General features: G+C 40.8%; 1 protein-coding gene across 2 annotated transcripts in view; it reads right to left on the bottom strand.

Annotated features, from left to right (window-relative positions):
- SLC9A9 (solute carrier family 9 member A9) overlaps positions 1–25664 on the bottom strand; it is a gene marked incomplete at both ends in the record, with an annotated part of 539820 nt that overhangs the window by 254246 nt on the left and 259910 nt on the right. For both annotated transcript variants that reach the window (XM_082840556.1, XM_082840557.1), the window contains 2 exons: positions 6125–6213; positions 23799–23934. In XM_082840556.1, coding sequence (XP_082696682.1) covers positions 6125–6213; positions 23799–23934 — 225 coding nt within the window. The remainder of the gene's footprint in view (positions 1–6124; positions 6214–23798; positions 23935–25664) is intronic.

The following is a 25664-nucleotide window of genomic DNA, read 5'->3' as shown; positions in this document are numbered from 1 at the left end:
TGCGCGTCCGGAGCCTGTGCTCCGCAACGGGAGAGGCCACAACAGTGAGAGGCCCGTGTACCGCAAATAAATAAATAAATAAAAATAAATAAATAAATAAAACGATTTGTCTTTCGGCCTCACTTTTCCCTCCAGCTATCATCTCATTTCTTTGCTCCCCATCCTTTGAAAGACTCGTCTAGACACACAGTTTCCAATTTCTTTCCTTCCATTCTCTCTTGAACCCATTACATTCAGGCTTTTACCCTGACACTCCACCGACAGGGTTCTTATCAATGTCATCAGTGATGTTCATGTTCTTCACATTACTTGACCTTTCAGCAGTATTTGGCGCCATTCATCATGCTCCTTCTGGAGACTCTTCATCTGACTCTCAGGACACCATACTTTCTTGGCTTTCCTTCTCCCTACTGGCTTCTCCCTCTAGGTCTCCTTTGCTGGTTCCTGACTCTTCTTATCACCATTGGAGTGCCTCAAGGCTTGGTTCTTGGATCTCTCCTCGTATTTCCTTAGAGATCTCATCCAGCCTCATGTTTTCAATATCATCTCTATCCTGGTGACTTCTAAAATTATACTTGTAGCCTAAACTTCGCTCCTGAACTCCAGAATTCTTTGTCCAGCTGGCTATCAACAGCTTTGCTTTGTGGACTAATACACATCTCAAATGTAACAAATCAGCACTTGGTTGCCGACTGTCCCTCAAATGTGCTATCTTGCAATCTTCTCCAGTTAATACATGACACCTCCCTCCTTTTAAAATTTAAATCGTATCATGCCATGCCTGAACTTAAAAGCCTCTGGTGTTTTGCCACCTTGTTCAGGCTTTCCAGGACCCGTCCCTTGTCACTGCTCTGATATTGTCTTTCATGCTCTCCCCTGGTACACTCCACCTCAGCCACATTGGTCACCTTTTTCCAGGGTGCCATTGTGTACATGGTTCCCAATTTCTGGGTAGCTCTGCCCCAAATGTCCACATAGCTCCCTCTTTTCTTTCTTTCAAGGATCACCTTCTTTTTGAGGCCTTCCTTGGCCACGCTGTTTAAAGTAGCAACCCTGCCTTCCCATATACACACAATCCTTCCTCCCTTCCTTGCTTTATCATTGGCCTTACAACTTACCGTGAATGCGCTGTATGTTTTGCTTATTTATTTTGATTACTCCAAACTCCTCTACTAGCAATTCTTTTTGATTCACTCTTGTATCCCAGCACCTTGAAGAGCGGCTGGCACAAAATAGGCTCTCACAAAATGTTAGATGAATGAATGAAGGTAATCAGTGATAATAAGAAGAGCTACCACTTAGGTAGAGAAGTAAGTAAAAATTAAATAAGTACTTTGTACACGTTAATGCATCATAGACGTTAATTATTTAAATTAACATTGTACACCCATGTGTATCTGTAGAAGTAATTTTTAGGTGGAAACTGCAGGGAGGGAAGAAGAAATTCTAATTAAAAGGGATGGTAGATCTGTGATAAACCATAATGGAAAAGAATATGAAAAAGAATGTACCTATATGTATTACTGAATCACTGTGCGGTACAGCAGAAATTAACACAACATTGTAAATCAAATATACTTGAATAAAATAAATTAAAAAAAAATACCCAAAACCTTGGAGAAAAAATTAAAGGATACCCTTTAATCCTTAAAAAAAAAAAAAAAAAAAAGGATGGTAGAGAAGTACATGGATTTGCAAGTTAGCCTCAGGCCAGGAAGAGACAGTTGATGGAAACACCCTGGAATCTGGCCCAGATTATCAGCTCTCAGGCCTGCCTAGCGGGTGAGGGCATGAGGGAGGAAGGGGTTGGGAGGCAGGCCTGGACATGTGTGAGTGGGGTCAGGAGGTTGGTATGCGTTCTTCTGGACGCTTCAGGGTGAGACCTCTAGGCTCACAGACTGTCGTGTGCTGATGTCCATCTCGAGTATCTCTAATGGTTCTCAGTTTCTAGGTCAAGAGTCAGGGCTTGCAGTATTTGTCTGTCTCTAGAGCTAGATGCGCACACCCTAAAGTAAGCAAACGGCTTTGAGTCCAGGGAAAGGGTTGCCATATATGTTCATATACTCTTTGCTAGAGGGCTTTGCTATGAAAATAGAAATCCTCATGGTGGGTAACAGCACAAGAATGTCTCTATTATGCTGCTTTGCGCCTAACACACAGCGATGCTACATGTTTCTTCATGGCTTGGAGTGAAAATCAATTCACCGGCATCTAGATGGTCATTATCAGTTAAAAAACATATTTTAATGTAAATCTGCAGTTTAAAAAAGGCACTCTAATTCTTGAAGCTACAAAGGATATATTAATTCTCAAAAGTCTTTGTATCCAGACATAGCCGTTTCATTAGCTGATCTAGGCACAGTCCAGGAATAAAATTCTTTTGTAAATCATATTACCTAAGGATTTTTTTTTATATATACATTTATTTATTCATTTATTTTTGGTTGAGTTGGGCCTTCCTTGCTGCACACAGGATTTCTCTAGTTGCGGTGAGCGGGGGCTACTCTTCGTTGCGGTGCGCGGGCTTCTCATTGCTCAGTAGTTGTGGAGCATGGGCTTAGCTGCTCCGCGGCATGTGGGATCTTCCCAGAACAGGGCTCGAACCTGTGTCCCCTGCATTGGCAGGCCGATTCTCAACCACTGCGCCACCAGGGAAGACCATAACTAAGGATTTTATAACACAAAGTTGATTTTCATTGATTTTTTTCCTACACTTCACTAATTGACTTCCTTCACTCCCATTAAACAGTCCTGGGGACAGAGGCAAAGAGGCGATTTCTCCCACGGACAATGAACACAACTCAGGGAGATGCAGAGGAAGATAATGTATTCTGTAACCATGTGTTGTCATATAATACTTTCTAAACCTTTGTCCGTTTCAAAAGGAAACAGTGGCAATCTCTATAATACCTGCCTCAGCTTTTCTTTACAATTTATAATTGGTTTCCCACATGGAGTTTAAACTTTGCTTGCTACATTGGTGCAGATGTGGCCAAGGACTTTTGATCTGTGAAGTTCATTAAAGTACTTGATCTCATTGTTTTTTTAAAATGGTGACCTCGGACTCTATATGCTAGAGTGGGGAATATATGTGTAGATGTATGCATATATATTCATGTATAAATATGCACAGTTGCTATGTACGCATATATCACGAGAAAAAATAAATAGAAAATGAGAGATCCTGAAAGAAAAAAAGTGAGAAAGGTATGAGAAGGGAAGGGAAGGGAATTAGCATTCATTAAGCTCCTACTATGAACCAGACACCCAGGAAAGAAGGCGATGGGAAGAGCAAAGATGGAGGGATGCAATTATCTGGATGTTAAAGAATGAACTTGTAAAAATCTCCTTCCCTAAAGGAGACTGCTGTAAAAATGGATGCTGGCAGCCCATCAGGGAGTGCTTGTCAAGCCATTCAGAGGAGAACAGAAGGCTGTGGGGCACTGATTTTGGCTTTGTCTCCCCTAGGTGCTGGGCTGCTGTCTCGCCATGAGATGAGTTATCTTTGAAGTTCTGCTGAGTAGTCTAGATAGCGTGACTTAAAAGTGCAAGTCTCTAAACAGAGTTCAGCCTTTCAGAATACAAATGCTCAGAGAACCATATGAGGTCAGGAAAAACCAGCCCAAGATATTTCCCTTTAAGTTCTAGAGAATGCTAGTAGTCTCCATAATTAAAAGAATCCTAGGAGACTATATATCGGAAGTTTCTACGTACTGGTATCAGTTTTTTGGTTCATTTTTTGAAATTGGGGCTTCTTAAAATGTCTGTAATTGCATCTTCTGTGTCCTCTGATGGGCAGAGATAAGGGTGACCTTGCAGAGTCCCTGCTGGGTTGGTAGGAGATGGGCTCAGGTCCAGCTGAGCTTGGGACATGACAAAGAGAGAAGGATGAAAACAATAGCCATTTTACAGAGCTTTAAGGTAAGTCTTCGAAAACTGTTTAGGAATGCCTAGCCAATCACAGGTTTGCTTAGATGTCTTTTTGGGTTTTTTCCACTCCCACTGCCCCAACATCAGATGTTCTCAGCATCACTGGGCTTATTATAGGAGCCTATCTACCTCCATTTGCATTTTGGGATAGATTGCAATAATTTGGTTCTATTCTTCATAATTTTCTATATCCATGTTCCTTGTCATGTAACTTTACAGTGCTCTCCCACTGTGAGCTAGTGACCTGCTCAGCCCCTTGACCCTGGGCTCAGCCATGTGATTTTCTTTACCTATAGGATGTTTAGGAAATGTGATGCAAGCAGAAGCTTGAAATGAACTGGCACACGGGGGTTTGTTCTTCTGCCAGGAGAAGAATGACAGACACGGGGCACTGGTTAAGGTGCTCCAGACAAGCCCACTCTAGCATAGAGCCCCACCAAACCCACAGACAGTGAATCATCCTAGTTGAGACAAGTAGAGCCACCCAGATCAACCCAGATCAAAAGAGCTAAGCCCTGCAGATGCATGATAAATAAGTGTTTATTGTTAAATGCCACTGGGGTTGCTTGTTATACAGCACAAGCTAGTTGATACAAGTGCCATTTGATCCATGCTCTTCTTGTCTGTCAGTTGATATTTCTAAAATGGAACTTCAATTATCTGAAAATTACTCTACCTAAGACACTTCAATGACTTCCTGTTATGGGCTGAGTGATGTCGTCCTAAATTCACATGTTGAATTCCTAACCCCCAGTACCTCAGGATCTGACCTTATTTGGAAATAGGGTCCTTGAAAATGTAATTAGTTAAGTTGAGAGGAGGTCATACTGGAGTATGGTGGGTCCCTATTCTAGTATGGTTGGTATCCTTATAAAAAGGGTAAATTTAGAGACAGACATGCTCACAAGGAGAATGCCATGTGAACATGAAGGCAGAGATTAGGATAATGTGTCTACAAGCCAAAGCACACCAAAGATTGTCAGAAAACCACCAGAAGGTAAAAACAAGGAATAGAACAGATTCTCCCTCAGAACCCTCAGAAGGAACTAATCCTACCTATACCTTGATCTCAGACTTCTACCGTCTAGAAGTGTAACACAATAAATTTCTGTTGTTAGAGCCACTCCCCATTACCTTTAGGTTAAAGTCTAAGCTTCTTCACAAGGTATGAAAGTCCTTCAATAAGCTGGTCTCTGGCTGTGTGTGCAGTCTCATCACATACTATATTCGACTAACTTCAGCCTTACCCCATTCACTAGCCACATAGAACTATTTAAAGTGCTCCAGTAAACTGCTTCAGAGCTTTTGTCCATGCTACAACCTTGGCTTCGAATGCCCTTCCTGCTACCTTCTCATCCCCCACTGGATCCCACATCTTTACCTAATTAACTTCTATTTGTATTTCAAGCTCCAGATTGGGCTATCATCTCTGGAAACTTTCTCTTCACCTTCCCAGGCCTAACCATGGGAGGAGGCCCTATTGAATTCTCCCCAAACAACCTATATAGACATTTCTATCTCAGTACTTATCACACTATGGATAATTAATTGCTCACTGAACATCCTTATCCTCTTCAACAGACTTGATAATGAAGCACTTAAAGGCAGGTTCATATATTATCTGCCCTTTTATTCCTTGTACCAAGCACAGTGCTTGGCACACAGTGGTGATGCAGCAAATGTTTGTGGAAGGAATCTGTGAGTGTTTATGCACCAATATCAAAACAGATGTGTTCCTGGCATATGGGAGACACATTCTGCTTATGTGACAACTGGCAGTTGAGTTTACTTGAAAGCAAAAGCACCCAATTAAAGACCAAACATTACTTCCTTATCCTTCTTCATTTCCTTCTTTCTATAAAACTACCCAATCTCACATGCTTTATAATGCTTTGACATGTAAGTGACTGCGAATTATTACTGACGGTGGGCCTTTCATCTTCAAGACTGACAGTCTACGTTCCACATTTCTCAGGAGGGAGAGACTATTATAACTATAGTTTTGCTTACCAAGAGAATTGTTAATAGTTATCCTGAAGAAAAAAAAAATCTATAAATATCCAACCTATAACGAAGCCTTCAGCTTACTGCCTTCCTTTACTAATGAAATTCTTTCCAAGTGCCCGGCCAGAATTGCCACATAACCATTACACTGAGAAAAGAGACAAAGCCTGTAGTGAGTTTTTTCTTTTACCTGTTTAGTCCTCATTTTGGAATCCAATGACAGATTGTTGTAGGTATAATGTGCCTGTGTGACTCCACAGAAGAGAACAGCAACTATCCCTGAAATTTAAAAACATACCAGTCAAAATCAATTTTCTTTCCCATCTAAGTCAAAGGGGTAGGGCTATCCCAGCTGGAAAACAGACTTGGCATCAGTAGAGTTAAAATTGCTAATAATTATGGTGATGAAACCTTTGGTAAACCTGGCTGCTTACTTTAAACATGGAACTTAACAGGATTAAAGTTAAAGAAAAGCGTTAAGAAGTAGATTCTTCCTGGGGAATAAATGATTCTCTGGTCATGTGTTAGGAAAGTTATACTTGGAAACCCATGAACAAAAGACTGTATAGTCAATTCCAGGCCTCTCACAGCTAGTGCCAACTACTCGGCTGCATTTTATACCAAATGCTGGCATATTTGCTTAGACATTTGCTTTCCACTGTGTACCTTCAGGAGCCTGAGAAGTTCCTATCATTCCATAACTTAGTATTAAAAACCACGAGTCATAAACCTAAGACATCTACAAGGGTTCAGTTGCCTCTGCCAATACTCCTACTTGCCAAGCCCAGAAAGAGATCCTTGTTTGCCCCTACACCTCCTTGGCAAAGCTGGGGGCTTTGTCTTTCTAATGCTGGATAATCTCGTGAACATATCCAAGGCACACACTCCTCGAAGGTAACCTGGTCTGTTCTTGTGTGCTTCTTATCCACAGTGGGCCCCCAGCTGCCTCTTGGCTGGTTGCAGGATTTATTTCTTAAGCCATCATTATACCCAGTTTTAAATGCTACATGAAGCCACACATACACTAGATGCTGCCTGGGGACAGAGGAGGAACAACCATGGGACAAATGTGTTATTTGTCCCTGGGCTCTGTTATTCTCTGTGTTATTGCCCCTGAGCTGGGGTGGGGAAGTGGTAGGGGCTGCATTCTACCTTGGATTAAAGATTTGATTAGCTATGGGAAATTGGGCATAGAGGAGGGCTTTGGGAAAAACACAAGATGTAAGTAGTCTTCAACCCAAACCAAGGGGATTGAATTGAATTTTAAACAGCAGACTCTTTCCAACTAAAAACACTCATAAATTAAATGCTGATGATTCTTAAGAGCATAGAGATATGTGAACTGAATACTGACATTTCAAATGAAATAAAAAGTCTGCAGTAAAGAATTTTAAAGAACCAAGCATATTTTTTATATGTACACTGTATGCTTCTATTTATGTGTTGGTTATTTTGGGCGTTGGCTTTGGATAAAATATTGCTAAGACATATTTGTCTAATACATTTACATCACTTATTTCCTTTTAATATTATGCTTCAAACTTTTAGGCAAAAGAATAAAAACAACTAGGAAATTGTGCCAAGAAATAATATATACAGTAAGCATTTATATAGTTGCTTTGGGTAACTTTTCAGTTTTCTAGCCTCTCTTCAGAAATTCAAAGAAAAAACTGCTTATGAAATACTATATTTCTCTCTTCACAGAATTTCTATTAAAAAACAACCAGTACCAGGGAAACTTTGGGGGTACTGAAGTACTTCAAGGACTTCGAGGAACTAGAAGGATTGCCGTGCATGTTGTTTTGTCATCAAGTAGTTTTCTTTCTTTCTTTAAAAATGCAATTTATGTACCTCTGCTGATTCAGCAGTCTGTTGGAAGCTTTTCTGGGTGAGGTTTAGCCGACCTCCCACTGTTGTGGAAATGTTTTGACTATATATTGATCTGCAGAGAAGAAGTGAATAAAAAGGGAGGGGCATGTGGGTAGTGCACAAATGCATTCCGAGAACAAAAAGAAGTAACAAAGAATAAAGGATAGGTAAGGGCCGTAAGATTGGCTGAATGCTTATTGTGGGCAAGGAACACACTAGTTTTATTCACATCATCTCATTTATTTCATTGATTTATTATCTTACAACAGGCTTCACACGATTCACCAGCCCTTCCCGCTCTCTTCCCCTTCTCAGTAATAGCATCTCCATTCTTCCTGCCATCCAGGCAAAAAACTCTGGGAAGGGCTTCCCTGGTGGCGCAGTGGTTGGGAGTCCGCCTGCCGATGCAGGGGACACGGGTTCGTGCCCCGGTCCGGGAAGATCCCACATGCCGCGGAGCGGCTGGGCCCGTGAGCCATGGCCGCTGAGCCTGAGCGTCCGGAGCCTGTGCTCCGCAACGGGACAGGCCACGACAGTGAGAGGCCTGTGTACCAAAAAACAAAACAAAACAAAACAAAACACTCTGGCAACACTCTTTACTTCTCCCCTCTCTGTACATCAGCAATGTTGTTGACTGGTCCTTCAAAACCTACCCGGCACGCCATCACCTCTCAACACCTCCACACTGACACCCTTTTCTAAGTCACCATCATTTTCTGCCTGGATTACAGCAAGAGCTTCCTAATTGCACCTCCCACCCCGTCTCCCTTGTTGACTCTCCACAGTCTACCTTCCACCCAGCAGCGCTAGTGAATCTTTTAAGACAGGTCAGATCATGTCAGTCCTCTGCTCCCAGCTCTGTAATGGAAACACATAACAAACAGGCCCTGTAAGATCTAGTCCTGCCTCCTCCTCCCCTCCCCGCGGCTCCCTGACCTCCGCTTTTCCCATGCCCCCCCGCCCCCCGCCCCTCACCTCGTCACACACCCTCTTCGTCTTCGCTAAGCAGGTTCCACTGCAGGGCCCTTGCATGTCTGGTTCCCACTGTTCGGAAAAGTCTTCTCCAGACACCCACATGGCTCCCTCCTTTCCTTAAGATGTTACATTATCAGACTGGCCTCTGCTATGCACTTTATAAAACTAATCCCTCTCGTCGTTCTCTACTTGCCTACCTTGACCTATTTTTGTAATATTATTTACTGCCACCTAACATTTTATATATTTATAGGTTTATTTTCTGCCTTTCTGCACTGCAGTGGAAAGCTCAGGGAGTGCAGAGTGATTCACTGGTCCCCAGCCATTAGAGCAATGTCCGGCACATGGTAGGCACGCCACATATTTGCTGAATAAATAAATGAACATTCCTATCACCAGGTAACAAGAAACCAAAGTAATTTACTCAAGGTCACCTTGAAAGTGGCAGAGCTAAGATTCAAAATTCCACAGACTCCCTGTACTTTTCTGCCTGTATTAGACCCTCCAGGAATGTTTTAAGGTAATCTTAAGCCATCTAAAAAATATCATTTCTGACGTCCCAGGGAAAGAGTCAGAGATTTGATGATGAGGATTATATACCTGAGTTGGCTGGACATCTCCTTTGAGGATATTTTCTCCAGTAGCTCCATTGGTTTTCCCATTAGAACACTAATAGGCAAAGTTTCTGCTCATACTTTTTGAGTTTTGTCTACAGATATGTCACACAAGCAGCAAACAATGGAGAGTCTGCCTACATGACCAGAGTCTTGGTGGTGTAATTAAAATAAAACAACAAAGCTGATCTGACCCTTAGTATTAGCATACATAATCATAATTCTATAGCTTGGTAATTAATTCACTCACACAAATTAACAGTTGCCAGTTTTCTACCTTACAAAAGTATATTTTAATTGCCACTATATTTTTACATACCTGTGCCTGCTAGCCCTAGTTGTGCCACTGTTATGTGAGGCCCTAGACCACTCTCTTGCATGCTCTGGATCTCAGACTCTCAGTTGTAAAAAGGACAGGGAGGGGCACTAAGTGTTCCTTGTGCCAGGCTGTGAGCTAGTGTCTCAGCCCCAAGCCCACCCTCCTGTGCTGGTCTGTGATCCTGAGGCTGGGGCTCCCCAGAATACATCTTCCTTTGCCTGATGGGCTCTGTCAGTATAGAGCCCCAGGAGGAGAGTAGGACGCAGGAGGGGAGAGAAGGCCTTGCTCCCTCCTGTTTGCCTGCTGGTCCTGTCAGCTGCATCTCAGCAATGGTTCTTCACCACAGCTTTGGCAGTTGGTCCCAGCCTTGTGTTGTCTTTTTGTTTTTTGTTGTTTCCTTCACTTGCAGACCAGCCTCCTGGGACCCCCTCAGAGAAAGCAGCAGCAGTCAGGCAGTGTCCTCAGAGGTCTGGGTCCCAGCTCCGTGGTTCCTTCTTAGGAGCTTCTAGATTCTCTTCCCTTTGCTCCTCTAGTCCAAGGGGTCACACTTGCTTCTTGCAGTGACTACCTCTGTGTTGCCTCAGTGCCCCTTGTTTACTTTCGCAGCTCTTGCTAAGTATAAAAATGTTTTTAATTATATTTTCGTGTCTTATTCTCCATTTCTTCTTTCTGTGACTTTCTAGAATTGACATGATTCCATGAAATAATTTTAGGGTCATGGAACAATTATCTATTAAGAGTGTTTGAGGAGTTACAATTTTTTTTCTTTATTTTAAAATTATTTTTTAATCCGAGCAACACTAGAATATAAAAGAAATTAGTTAACATGGAATAAATTGATGATATATTTTACTATCAAATAGTTCAAAAATTCTTTCCCCCTCTAAAAATCAAAACAAAACAAACAAATTGCATCCTTTGATCAAAATGTTATAAAACTGGAAATTAACAAAAAGCACAGCTACATAAATGTATCCATTAGAGATTTTTAACTGTATTCTTTTCAATAAAATTGGAGTTGAAGATGAAATCAAATTTGAAATTTTAGCTTATGTAGAGATAAATGACAGTAAGTGTATAGTACATTTCTTATCAAAACCAATGGGATAAAACCAAAGGATTATTCAGAGGAAAGGTTATAGTCTTACATGCATTCTATTAGAAAGAAAAAGGGAGATAAATGGACTATTTACCTAAAGAATCTAGACAAAAGACATAAAAATGGAACCAAAGACAGAAGAATTAAAAACTTAATAAATAAAAATGAAAAAATACAGCCAAAGAGAACATTCCTAATAAGCATATGGTTCATGCCTCTAAGGCCTTGGGGTCCCTCAGGTGTCCATCCTCCCCAGGCTGCCGTTCTTTGGCCGTGGCTGCAGGTATGTAATGGGTGATGTTGGCCAAGGGCTTCACCCACCTAAGACTCAGTTTTCTCATTTGGATAGGGCCCACCTGTCTCACAGGTCTGTTCTAAGTATAAAGCAATACAATGGATTTTAACATGATTTGTAAACTAAACACTAAGAAGTAAATATAAGGTTTTGCTATAATTACTAGAAGTAGGTGAAAGGAGGAAGGCATGAAGAGAAGGAATGACTCAGAGAAGCTCATTACAGGTCTAAACACAACAACATTTCCCATTCAACAAGTTGCTGGGGGAAGAAATACAAAACATCTAGCACGTCTCACACCTTTTATGTCCTTAATCGTTATTTGTTGCCTTCTCTTCCACATCAACTCCTGCAACAAGGAAAAGCAAGTGAAAATGTGTGCCTCACTCCTAGAAATCCAAACCTAGACAATTCTCAGAAATCCTACAGTTAAGGTATCCGATTTTTGCAAGTTCTATCTATCTACTGAGATATTCAATGAGGAAAGCATGGGTTATGGATATGGGGAATGCAAGGATGAATAAACCCAGTCCTAGACCTCAGGTAGCTTTATGTCTCCTACCAGAGACAACACATACACAGAGATATCTGAAAGCAGGTAGAATGAAGTAGGGGATAAGGAAATGGGAATTCTGAGGGAGTGATTTCTTTTGGGCTGCGGAAAGTGGGAGAGAGATGGGGAGAGTTTTCCTGAAGGACACAGAGGCATTTAGGTCTTGGAAGATAAGAAGAATTTGGAGATGCAGGGTCGGGGGTAGGGAACTCAATGTGAGTGAAGGGTGAAAGCTAGGAAACCATGTGGCATGTCCCAGGAACATGCAGTTTACCTGCACACTTTGGGTTTGCATCTGTTATAGGTTAGGGAATAAATACACGTTGAATTAATTAATTACATTTTTCCAAATATTTCAAAACTTAGAAGAAACATCTAATATGCTCTATGTTTAAAATGATCAAACTAATTCTTGTAAGTATGAAAGTATTTCTCTTACATGCTGTATTAGTCCTAGTATCCATAAAATAGAACTATGAAACATCTAATATGTTGATCTTCTGCTGGCAAACGTTACTGCATTTTCTTTCCTAACTGAGGTAAAATCTGATCATTCTGCTTCCACCTCTTCTGAAAAACACAAGCGGTCATTAAATGCAACTACGAGGGTTGCATGTCTAAGGTTTGGGTTTCAAGTTGTATTTATGGGGCCCTGTAGCAATGACAAGTGGAACCAAGTACATACATCCAGATCCACAGGGAGGGAGCATGCTCAAAAATATCTGAGAACTAAAATAGATAAGGAGCTCTGAAAGAAATTAAGAAGTGGCTTAGAGAAAATAATAATAAGAGTTTCTGACTCACGTGTGTGCTCAAAATTGCCTATCAGTTTGCACAGTGAGCTTTCAGTGGTGGGCAAGATCGCTGAAGAGCTGTCTGCAAGGACTCATTTGTGCAATTTTGAATAAGAACTAGAACTGATACTTCATGACACTAACTAAAAGAGCTGTATGAGAAACCACAAAGAGGTATACAGTTAAATTCAAATTATTGGCAGGCAAAGAAGTTTAGGAAACAGCATGAGGAGGTCTGTAATTCTTTGGGAAGAATAATGATTCTGCTGGCAAGTAAATTCTTTCCAGAGAGATCAATTTTTTTTTTAATAAATTTATTTTATTTATTTTTATTTTTGGCTGCATTGGGTCTTCGTTGCGGTGCGCGGGCTTCTCATTGCAGTGGCTTCTCTTATTGCGGAGCACGGCACGCGGGCTTCAGTAGTTGTGGCGCACGGGCTTAGTTGCTCTGCGGCATGTGGGATCTGCCCGGGCCAGGGCTCGAACCCGTGTCCCCTGCACTGGCAGGTGGACTCCCAACCACTGCGCCACCAGGGAAGCCCCAGAGAGATCAATTTTGAGAGGACAATTAGCTCCTTTTGGTTAACAGAACACCATTTACACTGTTCTCCATGATTCCCACTTCTGGACCTTCTCAGAAAGCATTAGTGTTACTAATGCTTGTGTATATACAATATTTAGTAACATTAACCTATGCTTACACACATCACACACAAACCTATGCTTACATGACATCAAGGTTCATTGTGTGGTTGTAAATTATGTAAGAAAAAATGTACTACAATGGGTGTCAGGAGACCTGGGTTCTATCTGGCATAGTTCAGACACTTAACTAGTTGAATGACTAATGCAATTCAAATTCATTGCCTGGTCCATTGTTTTCTTCTCAAAGAATTAAAGAAGATGGTCTGCATTAGTGTTCTTCAGATTGGGGTATGCAAGAAACCCACTGAAGCGTAGAAGAAAATATAAGAACTTCATAAATTTTTTTAAACTTTTTATTTTATTTTGGAGTAGAGTTGATTAATAATGTGATAGCTTCAGGTTCATAACTTTTAATTAGAACTTTTGTGTATTTTAAGGTAAGTAAGTACCATTGTGGGCAAAAAAATATGCTCACGTGCATATAAGTGCATGATAAAACTCTTATTTTATTTTTTTATGATAAGGGTCAAGAAACTGTGGTAAATACTGCTCTAGATGATCTCTAAGCACCTTCCCATCTTAAGTGTCTGTGATCTGAACTGCTGTTTTTACATTTGCTTCAAGGACTGCATATATGGAATTGAAGAATTACATGGTACCCCCACGGCCTCATGTGGACCTCCTGGCAACTAGATTACATTCTCAACCTAGATTTCCTCAAGGGCTGGGTCTATGACCTCCTTCTTTGTATTGCTCCCAATCCCATAACAGTGCCCAGTAGACATCAGACACTCAAATGCAGGTTTGTCAAAGTAATGAATCTCTATTTCAAGAAATATTTAGCTGCTCTAAAAAGAGAACGAAGGAGAAATTATTTTTGATCCTCACATACAAATAGATGTTTATCTGGATTTATTAGTGGCAGAGTCTATTTTCTTCTAACATTTAAATTTTCTTATTCAAGACTATTGTCACGTACGGTCTCTGCTACTGATAACATTATTCAGTGGTTCTTTTCTCATTAAAAGTTGATGAAGACTTCAGATACAGAAGCTGAAAAATAAACATCTGTCACATGGAGGATGATTTTCTTTGACATTAAATGCAGACTTGAGGGGTTTCTAAGACTGGAGAATATTGCGTTTTTGGACAGGAAATATTGATTATATCATCGGAACACAGAAAAAGAGCGAGTGAGAAAGAAAAAAACGTGTCTTGCTCTCAGGCAGCACTCTGAGGGGTTTTAAGGTTGACGGGTTATTTTTCCATGCCACACTTTTATTTATTTTTGATCTAGTAAAACGAGACATTTCTGACAGGTTTCCTACCACCACTGCTGAACGTGAACCTGGAACTGAGAAGTCAAAGATTTAACGAAATGGAAAACTCCTTCAGGGAATATGAAGGATTCCAAGTTTGCAAAGAATACAATTACTGTCTAGTTTACTATATTTGGCAATGCTACGGTTGGCAGATGAATGATGAGTCTGTGGGATACAAGAATATCAATATAGAAAACAGCACAAATCTATGTTCTTCTTTCTAGATCCTCCAGTGCAGAGGGTAGGCATGCATTTAAGATTACTTCCTGTCTGTGTTGCAAGGTTTATAAATTTCCATTTAAAACAAAAAATTCCTTAAATAATGTAGTAGTGAGTACTTATGCAAATTAACTTGAGGTCTGGAGGAGAAGAAAAATATCCTTTAGTTTAGATCCCTGGCTTTCCACCTCAAATGTTGGTACTGTCAGGTTTACTCCTTCTTTTCAGTTTTCATTTCCTTGGAGTCGCTTAATACATGTACACCAATGTCACCTACATCTCTAGTCAGCAGCCTCATCCCAGATATCCATGTCCAACTGACCACTGTACCTTTCCATGTAGAAGTTCCACACGTGTATAGAATCCAGAAGACTTTCAAATGGACTAATTTTTTTTTTTTTTTTTTTTTTCGGTACGCGGCCCTCTCACTGTTTTCTACACGCCTGTGCAGGACATGAGCAACTTTCTCTTTTCCCTATGGCTGCTGGCACCGTGAGGAGATGTTAAGTAAAGACAGAAAACATTTACAGTGAAGAAAGCAGAAGTAAATTTGTCCACTATTCAAGTTACATGTGCAAGATTGTTTGAATATTGAAATGATGAGCTATTTGGTTCAAGAAAGTGCAGGTGTGAGTTAATGAGTTATCATGCTAGGAGATGTATTTTACACCTGTGTTTATTGAGATGGCATCTTTGCGTGTTTGCCCTTGGTTCAGCAAGCTAGTTAATAAATCCCCTTGAGAATTTTGGGTGTCTATTGCTACAGCTTGAATGCCTAATATTTTGAGCCTCTGGCTCTATTTTTGGCTTGGAAAACACTCAGTGCACCTCATTTGTTGGTGAATTGTTGGCTAATTAAGTTGGATTCATATGGTCCTGTCAATATGAAAGCAAGAACAGTTTGAAGTTGAGATGTCAGCTAATGACATGTATTTAAAAGCTAAAACCGGCCAGATTTGATTTGAGAAACAATTTAAACTAAGTCCCTCCTGGTGATTTGTTTTATTTACTGAGATCTAGAAATATATTTCCCATCCAGTCATGCAATGCATCAGTGGCAAGCCAAATGGAACACATTTATCTCTGAACTAGAAGCCTTCTTAAGAGTTTCAGACAAGTATTCGCCAAGTCGAGAGATGATGGAGATGAGAAGTAATGAGCCAGCTTACTTACTCAGATCAAGTAAAGTCTCAACGTGTCCAGTAATAGTCATTTCATTTGGAAATCTTTCCTCGTCTGTTGCCAAAAAGAAAGACATTCCCAGTTTCCCCTTTTCCCAACTACTTATTCTACAAAAGCCTTTCAAGAGCTGACCGGACAGATAAGCAGGACCTGAGCTTTCAGGTGTCAGCTTTTCCTTATCATGACAATGTAATTAGGCCCTTGTCATTTGAGACCAATGGAGGAATAAGGCTGGGTGACGTCATGAGGTGAATTGACTGTTTATGTTGTGCTTCATGTTTGTGTGTGCTGAGTTCTTCTCTTGTTCAGACATCTTGGTCAATTCCTTAGTGAATGAGCCAGAGCGGCATTTGTTTTTACCCTTCTACATTCAAAATTGTTTTCAGAGTCTCTTACTCTCTAGAGTCAGACTACAAAGCCCAATAGCATTGCTTAGTACAGTAATCAGGACTTTTTTTCTTTCAGATTTTTACACGTTTGTTTTCTTAGATGGAAACTATTCTAAGCTGAGTAAATAGTGGGCTATACAGTTTAACTTTTTGTATGAGAAAGTGAGGGATGCCAACGGCCTCCCTCCTCCTCCTTCACTTCCAGCTGACATAAAATATGCCCCAGGAACCTAAAAATGGAAGCTGCCTTTATTACAACAGTGCCTGGAAGCAGAGAAATCATTAGATGCAGTGTCAATGTTGCCATTAGAAATCTTACTCTTTGGGTGTTTAATGACAGTCCCTGAAAGTTTGCTTCTGGCAAAAACCTGACGTCCAGGGCTTCCCTGGTGGCGCAGTGGTTGAGAGTCCGCCTGTCGAGGCAGGGGACACGGGTTCGTGCCCCGGTCCGGGAAGATCCCACATGCCGCGGAGCGGCAGGGCCTGTGAGCCATGGCCGCTGAGCTTGCGCGTTCGGAGCCTGTGCTCCGCAACGGGAGAGGCCACAACAGTGAGAGGCCCGCGTACCGCAAAAAAAAAAAAACAAAAAAAAAACCTGACCCCCAAAGTCTCAGCTGGGAAACAAATTATAAAAATGAATTTTCAAACCACCTGTCCAGCTGTGCTTTTTGGTTATCTTTATAAACTGAAAAGCAGCTTCTATGACAGGATTCAATGCCACCAGAGATTATGCTATAAATAATACTGCTGAATTATTTTCAATATTCAATTTAAAATAATGGCTCAGTAACCTAATGACTTTTAGAAAACAGGCCAAGAAAAATTCTACGTGATCAGAAATCAGGTATGCATGTGTACCAGGTACCTGACAGAGAGAATATCTCAGGTCATGTATTTATTCAAAAGCCACATTTTGTATGTGTGCCATGTCCTTCCACTACAAAATAATAAAATCTTTTTACCTCAGCAGTAAAGAAAACTGAGATACCAATTAACAGGGTGACATTCCTATCCCTCAGCAAGTTAGCAGAAGAACTAGAAATCTGAGACATACCCCTTAGTGGCTGATTTTGTAATTAGGGCAGAAACTTCCATATACATTCTCTTCCTTCTATGCTCTCCCAGCTTGTGAGGACTCCCTAAAGTCCATTTCTGTCTACACACCCTTATCTTCTAGAAAGACTTCTCACTTGCATTTGATATTCTGCCCAGTCTTCGTAAATAAAAGTTTTCTCAGACAGCACTTGTACATTTCCAGTAGCAGAGCATCAGACCTTTGGGTAACAGAAATGCCAACCTTCATTTGCATGTCTAAAAGCCACTTGTTTCCATAAAACTAAGTGCTTCTGTGTGACTATTGAACATTTGCAGGTGCAATTTCTAAGAGACTGAGATGAGGCGGCTGCAAATGTGGCCCTTGAAGTAAAAGATGATCAAAATAAATCAAATGATCATCATCAAATTAGTAACAACTAAAAGTGAAAGCAGCAAATGTGGTCATGAGCAAGCCCCGCCCACCACACTGAAGGGTTCATGATGAATCTTATAAGGAGGCGAATCGAAAAAGAATTATGAAGACTGTGCAAACGGTCTCTGTGAGCTTGGTTCTTTTTGTTTGTCTATCAGTATGCACCTGGCATGAGATTGTCCCAAGCTTCCTAGCCTAGAGGCTGTGCTGTCTGTGAGCCTCTCTTCCCTTCTGAATTGTCACCAAGTTATGCAGCTTCTTTTGTTGAAATACCTCATAGATTATTCCTTCCCTGGTACTATTTAGATTTCTTTGTTTGCAAGCAATAAACACTGATTCTGGCAACTGTAATCAGAAAGGAATTTATTGGAGGGAAGAGGCATAAAGGCAGCTCCAGGGATCTGTGGCAGGAATAAGGAGAGGGTCCCAATAGGGTTTTGCTGTTGGAAAGTCTGGGTGCCAACAGTTGTATATACTTCTAACTCCCTCCTAAAAGTTCGTATCACAGGGAAGGAGTGTCTGTTTGACCTAGCTTCGGATGCCCCTATTCTCTTTGGCAGGGGAGGGTGGGGTACCTTGGTTAAGAAGATGGTATCTGACGGAGGAGGGGTAGTTCCCCAAACAACATCAGGATGCTATTCTCAGTGAAAGGGAGAACGGGTGCTGGGCAGCCAAAGCTGACATATGCCCACCATATTCTTTTAGATTAGGCTCTTGTTTCCCAAGGTCTCCACGTCTCCATTTTAACCTAAGAGTTAGGGAAGTGAAATTGCAGATTAATGTAATTTATGATATATCCTTTAGTTGATGTATGAATCTGCTCTGAAATTTCCTGACCGGTGGACATAAAGAATCTACAAGGGCTTCCCTGGTGGCGCAGTGGTTGAGAGTCCGCCTGCCGATGCAGGGGACGCGGGTTCGTGCCCTGGTCCGGGAAGATCGCACATGCCGCGGAGCGGCTGGGCCCGTGAGCCATGGCCGCTGAGCCTGCGCGTCCGGAGCCTGTGCTCCGCAACGGGAGAGGCCACAACAGTGAGAGGCCCGCGTACCGCAAAAAAAAAAAAAAAAAAAAAAGTAGAATCTACAAGAATATTATCAGGCATAAGGCACTCACTAACTCATAAAACAGTCTGTTATTCAGATTTTAGAAAATTTTCATTTTGTTAAGCTAAAATCATTCATTCCATTGCTCAAAAGATATTGAATGCCTAGCACGCTTCAGCCACACTGCTGGTGTTGATATAGTCCTCACAAACCTGATAGTCTAATATAATTTTGGCCCATCAATCCAAATTCTACACATCAGCTATGGTTCTATATTTCAGAACTGCAGAGAGTAAATCAAATAGCATGGTGAGGTCTAGATGCACATAAACAAACAATAGCCTTCCAGAAACTATAATGGAAGAACTTTCCATTCCTCATAGTATGCCAAAATATAAAATAGCTTAAAAAGTACTTAACAAGAAATTTGTAGGTCTAATGTGAAGACACCTATAAAAATTTACTAAGGGCCACAAAGGATGAGTTGAATAAATGGAGAGACATAACATATTCCTCTGTGGGAAGACTCAACACTGTAAAAACACCATTCCTCGTCAAATTAATCTAAAAATTTAATACAACCCCAATCATAATCCTAAAGTTATTTTCTGCTTGAAACATAAGAAAGTTATTTTAAGTCATTCTGGAATATAAATATGTGAGTATAGCAAAGAATCTCTTGCAATTGCTATTAAAAGGAACCATGGAGTTGAAATGATGAAAACAGTAAAGACCAAGAGCTCAGTGGAACAACAGAAAGCCCAGAACATATATACACATATATGTACCTACATACATGGACATTATATTGTAAATTCATAGGTTAAGTTTGAAGGGTGTTAGGATGAGTGAATAACAATCTAGGAAGAAAATCAAATCCCTACTATATCTCGCACCTCATAGCAAGACAAATTCCAGATGGATTCCAATGCAAAAATAAAACCAGGTGAATATTAAAAAAAAGTATACATTATTATTAATAACAGTGGGCTTTATAAGTAGAAATCAATAAAATCTTGGGCTTTCAAAGGAAGAGATAAAATTAACCACATGAAACTTGAAAATGTCTATACCAACATTTTCCTTACATAAACAAATAAAGCATAACATTTAAAAGGTAAAGCCGTGAATTGGAAAATATTTATAGCCTACATGACAGTCAAAAGGTTAATATTTTTTAATAGATAAAGAGCTTCTAAAATTTAACGTGACAAAAATAAGCAAATAAGCACTTCAATAGGAAAAAAGGACAAAGGTCATAAACAGGTAGTTCACCAAGGGAGAAATACAAATTGCCAATGACATATAATTAAAATGATTTCCTCAGTAAAAATATAATGAATTTAAATCAGAATAAGATGGAACTTGATTATCAAATTAGCAGGGGTGAATATGAGTTCGGGTGATGAAGATGTGAGTGAATGAGCTCTCTCTTACATCGTTGGTGGAAGTATAAAGGAATGCAAATTTTCTGGAGGATAACTTGGATAAATTTTTTCAAGACATCAAAATGTTAGCATTCTTATTAACCCAGGAATTTTACTTTTAGTCAGTTATATAAATAGAAGTTCATACATCAAGCTATAAGGATTACCATTGCAATCATATTAACAATGTTGAAAGCTATAAACAATCAAAAGGTTAGTATAATAAATTATGGCAAGTTAATATGATATAGTACTAGGCAGCAATTAAAAATAATAATATAGAAGAATATTTAATGCCATGAAAAACATTCACTATAAATTGTTAAGTGAAAAAAAGCAAGTTACTTAAAAATAAAAATGTAATTACATATATGTATGCATGTATATATTTAATTACGTATATGTATTTGCATATAATTAGATCAATTCAGACAAATACTAACAATAGTTATTAACAGGCAGTGAGAATACAGGTAACTCTAATTTTATTTCCTTCTGTAAATCTACATTTTCCAAATTTTCTACAATGTATATACCTTACCTTGGTAGTAAGAAAAAATATATCCTTAAAACAGATATATTTTGTTTAAAGCAACAGAAATCCTTTTTTTTAAATGAAATCTTAGGTGAAAACCCAATCTATGGAACCAATAAGAGGGGTGAAGTAGGGGTGGTAGGCCTAGAGGCCTGCTCCCTTGATGGGCACCCTTGAGCCCTCACCTAGCAATGTCAGGGCTGGGGGAATTCTGCTGAGAACCCATTGTGTGTAAACACCATTTCTAGGGTCCTACATGATTTGTTCTCAGTGAACCCATACATGGCCCCAGGATGGCTGCTTACCACTACAGTTACTCATAAACTATTTAATAGCTCATTTCATTTAGTTCACTACATTCATTGTCATATGTTCATTCGTTAAGCACTTTCTGAAAATTTTTCTAGATTTTAGCTTTGCGTTATATTAGTTTACTTGTGGACTAGAGATAAAAAGATTTTCTTACTGCATGAAATATCCTCAGAGAATATAATTTAATTCCACACCATCAGATTTTATTGAAGGTTGATATGAGAAACGATTACATGAAGAATGGATCTCCATCTTCCCTAAAACAATACATTGTCTGTTATGCTCAAAGGCCCTTACATAAAGATGTGTGTGATAAATTCCCCTAAAGTTTTAGAAAAAAAGGTTGCCCATTTTTATAAATAATTGTGACTTCCTTTTATAGTACCGTATTATTCCTATATAACTCATCATGTTTCCCTTTTGGCTTTGGCTGCCAGAAAGCTCAGAGCTATATTTATTGCCAAACCACAGCAATGAACAGCTGCCTCATTTTGCAGAAAAACTCTATCCCAAAGCACTTGAGTGTCTAGCCTCAACTAAATGGTCCCATGATATGCATGGCTCGGGTTATGAGTTGTCTCAAAGCCAATTTAGAAATAGGCAAGGATTAAATAATAAACAAACAAACACATAAGTAATTTGGACTTAGCAGGCTTGGTCTTCGGCGGTACAAAACGCTCACACCTGAAGTTTAATTTGTATCAAATGCCTTTCGGGCACGTTGCTTAATCTGGAGTACTGTTCTGGATGAGCGCTCCCCTGGGTGCAGACGTGGACATTTGGGTCTTTCTGCTACCAAGGCCCACACGTGCGTCCACCCACCCCATGATGCTGGCTCCTTAGAAGTGATCTGCATGGTATCCAATAAGGATATCAGGTCAAAAGCATAGCAAAAGCGCAAGGCACAGATAAACTAAGAGTTTATACGTGGACCATAACCCTAAAAACATTTAAGAAAACAAGATATTGCTGAATTGGATCAGGAAATAGACAATCTTCACAAACAGAAACAATCTTAAGCATTGGGATATGTGCGCATAAGTGTGTGTCTGTGTGTTTACTACAATGATCAACAGTAGACTAAAAAATATCAGGTGAGTTAAGGTACTTCTTTACCTTTCCAGAAGGTCAAATATGTATTCTTATTGTTAACATTACTCACATCATTTTACAATATGGTAAGTGCTGAAAAGGGCATGGAATGTGGAGGAAAGGGAACCACAATTTTCTGAATGACGTATGTAAATTGTTTCCTCCATTATTTCATTTAAGAGACACCAGTATCCTTTTTCTTTGTAATGCATAAGCTCTTTAGCAACCTTTCTAATAACACGGTAAGGCTCTAATATAATGGATGTTGTGTTAGAATGGTTTGGAATGATACTGGGCCTGGTAGGGTGGACTCTGGTAATGCAGTCTTGATTATAGTGTGATAATAACTGGCAGGTGGCTGTCTGTATCAGCAACAGACACCCTCAAAGCCTGTGGAAATAGCTTGGTTCCCATGGCTATGAAGTAAGGTGGGTCAGCTGCCCAGAGCAACAGATTATCATTACAAAAAAGATTTGCCATGGCTTTCACAGGAGAGGCCAAACCAGCCTAGAAGCAAATGGACGAGGCAGGCTTCTGGGGCCCCAAATATCTTCCTACTCCTGCGGGCCTGCCTCATATTCTATAGATAGAATTTCATTCAAGGTAGCAATGCTTGGTACCCATGAGCCCAGGCTCTAGAATCAGATCTCCTTATTTGAAATCCCAGCTCCACCACTTACTGTTGGCTGAGTAAACTGGGCATAGTCCCTAACTTTGGGTCCTTCTGTAAATGAATGAGAAAATCCATGAAAGGCAGTTAGCCAGCACCTGGCTCATGGTATGCTTTCACTATATATCAACTTTTATTATTATTTACACTTAAAGTACCACCTTTTAAAATGCAAGTACCCAGGGAGGCATACCTTATTCCCAGTTAGTACTTCGGAGGGGGGCGGGGGAATCTCACTTGAAAGTCAATTAAGATGTAGTGGGCAGCAAGGGATCCAGGACTGAAACCCAGGAGAAGCAAGGAACTAAGCCAAAGGAGAGAAACAGCTTTGAAATTTTGCTCAGAGCCACACTGATTCTTCTACATGGAAGAGTACCCAATCATTGCAGCTAGCCAAGCACAAACCCTCGCTGTTGCAGAAAGGCAATCCAGATACTGGATGCGTGGCACCTGGGACCTTAGGGACTGCCTCTCTATCAACTGGTCCATCTCAGAGGACTCTACATACAGACTTTCTACAGTAAGAGACATTAATTAAACCGTGAAGCCACCAAGTTAGCGCCTTGTTTTCTGGCCTGCCATGGAGTGTATGCAAAGATTTATAAACACGGTCCATGTGTGGAGATGAGCACACCAGGAGAGGCTGCCTTCGTGGGCGTTGCTGTTAACAGCCAATGGAAAGTCACCACCCTTTCCCACAAAGCAGCTGTGCATCCCTTCACACTCTGAGCAGAGACTCTTATTTGTAAAGTCATCCATCACCTCAGTATACCAGTCAATCATAGATTTCAACATCCCCTTCCTGACCAGCAAGGAGAGGAGAGGAAACGGCAGTTTGGAGACTTCCAGTTGAGCTGTTGGATAAATGGATGATAGTTTTTCTTCTCCCCAGGGTGCCCAGGAGAGGCTGATTCTGACACAAACCCATAGAAAAGGGCCTCCATTTCACATCCGGCTGGGTCAGGGAGGGGGGCATGGGGAGAGGTGGGGGGAACACATGTGTTCACACATCCAGTTTGCTGCGCTGGACGAAACACTGACCTGTTAGGCCAGCGGCCTCGGCAGACAGGAAGGCGCTCCAAGACAGGAGGAAAAACAGGCCCGTTTCCAGCATAGGGAACTCACACAGTTTGGTAAATTTGGTCAAGTGACAAAGACGCGTTAAGGGAAATAACAACTGCTTTTATGAATAAATCTCCTTTTTGGCTGTGAAAAAATCTGGTTGTGTTTTAGATGAGAGAACTAATTTTCGGAGCTGGCTGTAACTGACTGAGACTTGACTTTGAAGGCCAGCAGGAATCATGCTTCATTGCGGGCTGAACACTCCTATAAAAATGCAAACTGGTGTTCAGATAAAAAAGATGTCTTACTAAGAGGATAAAATCAGCTCAGTGTAGACACAAAACTTCTTAAATTTGGACTCAGCCCTTGGGGTGTGCCCCTCAGAATACTGGCAGATCTGGGAAAACAAAGCCAAGGGGAATGAGGCTGGGTGAGATGCTGCCAGTGTGTCAACACTGAAGGAGGCCACTGCTCCCCAGGGAGTGCTGGTCTGTGGACAGATCACCTTGAAGAGCCTTCTCTCTTGGGGATAGAAATTGAATCAGGAGGAGCATGTATGTTCAGTGAGAGGGAAGCTGCCCGGACTCTCTTTGTAAAAGTAGGATGGAGGAAAATGGGTGTTGCTTCTAGGTCAAGCAAGATGCCCTTTGGCGGGCAGTGGTTCATTTGGGCCAGGATGACACTTGGTCAATAGTCTATAAATTGCAAATAGAACAAAGGCACAGTGATCTGAGTCAGGCAGAGAATGGGCTACGGGGAGATGATTAGGAGTTAGTGATGGATGGGAAAGGGCTACCTTGTAATTGTGTCCACCACTAGGCGGAAAATGCCCTGACAGATAAAGAGATGTTAGTGCTGTTGCATTTTTATATTTCTACAACAAAGTGTAGGAAGATTCCATATTAAGAGATGTTTGGCAGCAGGGCAAGGAAGCCAAAAGTATGACCTCTGCGTTAGTAGATCTGGGTTTGAGTCTTGGCCCTGCTAGTCACTGGCTGTGTGATTTCTGAGCAGTATGTTAACCTCTGTGAGCCTTATTTGTATCCTAGGTGAACTGGCAATGAGAATAATACCTACTCATACAATGTGCAGAGTAACATGCAATGAAGATATTAAAAATGTTTTGTAAAGTCTTAGAAAGCACAAAATACTAAGGATCATGTCATGGTTGGGAGTGTGGCCTCTGGAAGGCCACTCTACCTGGGCCCATATTCATGGTATCAGCTTAGACGGGTCACTCTGCGCTTTGGTTTCCATGTCTGAAAATGGGCATAATAGTGCAACCTACCTCCTAGGTATATAAACCACTTACAATATGTTAAGCATGCGGAGGAGTGCCTGGTATATAACAAAGGATGTGTAAGTTTTTCAATTAGTGTGATTTAAATAAATTTGTTTTGTAAAACATCTTTTCTGGAAAGAGATTCAGTAAGGATCTGGAAGCAATTCTTTATCTGGAGGAAGACATGGGCTGCCCTTTGACCCTTTTCCAATGTCCCCTCTTCTTACTTGGAGGGAAGGCTTTGTTTCTAATGGGGTTTGTTCCTCTGAATTCCCTCTTCTAGTTTGTTGTAAAGAGAAGGCTCAGGCCGATTTGAGTGACAGAATACCAACTGGGCGTAAAGTGTTCTTCTCTTTCCATGGCCTCCAGAAAGTTGTTCAGTTCTGAGTCAAGCCCTAAGCTTGTCCGGAGCCCAGGGGCCCACAATCTGAGGAGCCTCTGCCTCATTGTGGACAAGGTATCCAGGTGGTTATGGTGGAGGAATGGACTGTGCCCCTGTCTCCTTCACAGCCTGAGTTTGTGACCCAAGGCCATCAGGTGTTGCCACTATTACTGAGGCCCTG

This window comes from Leucopleurus acutus (genome assembly GCF_964270905.1).
Source record: "Leucopleurus acutus genome assembly, chromosome: 5".
NCBI lineage: Eukaryota > Metazoa > Chordata > Mammalia > Artiodactyla > Delphinidae > Leucopleurus > Leucopleurus acutus.
This window is presented reverse-complemented; position numbering and strand designations above follow the sequence as displayed.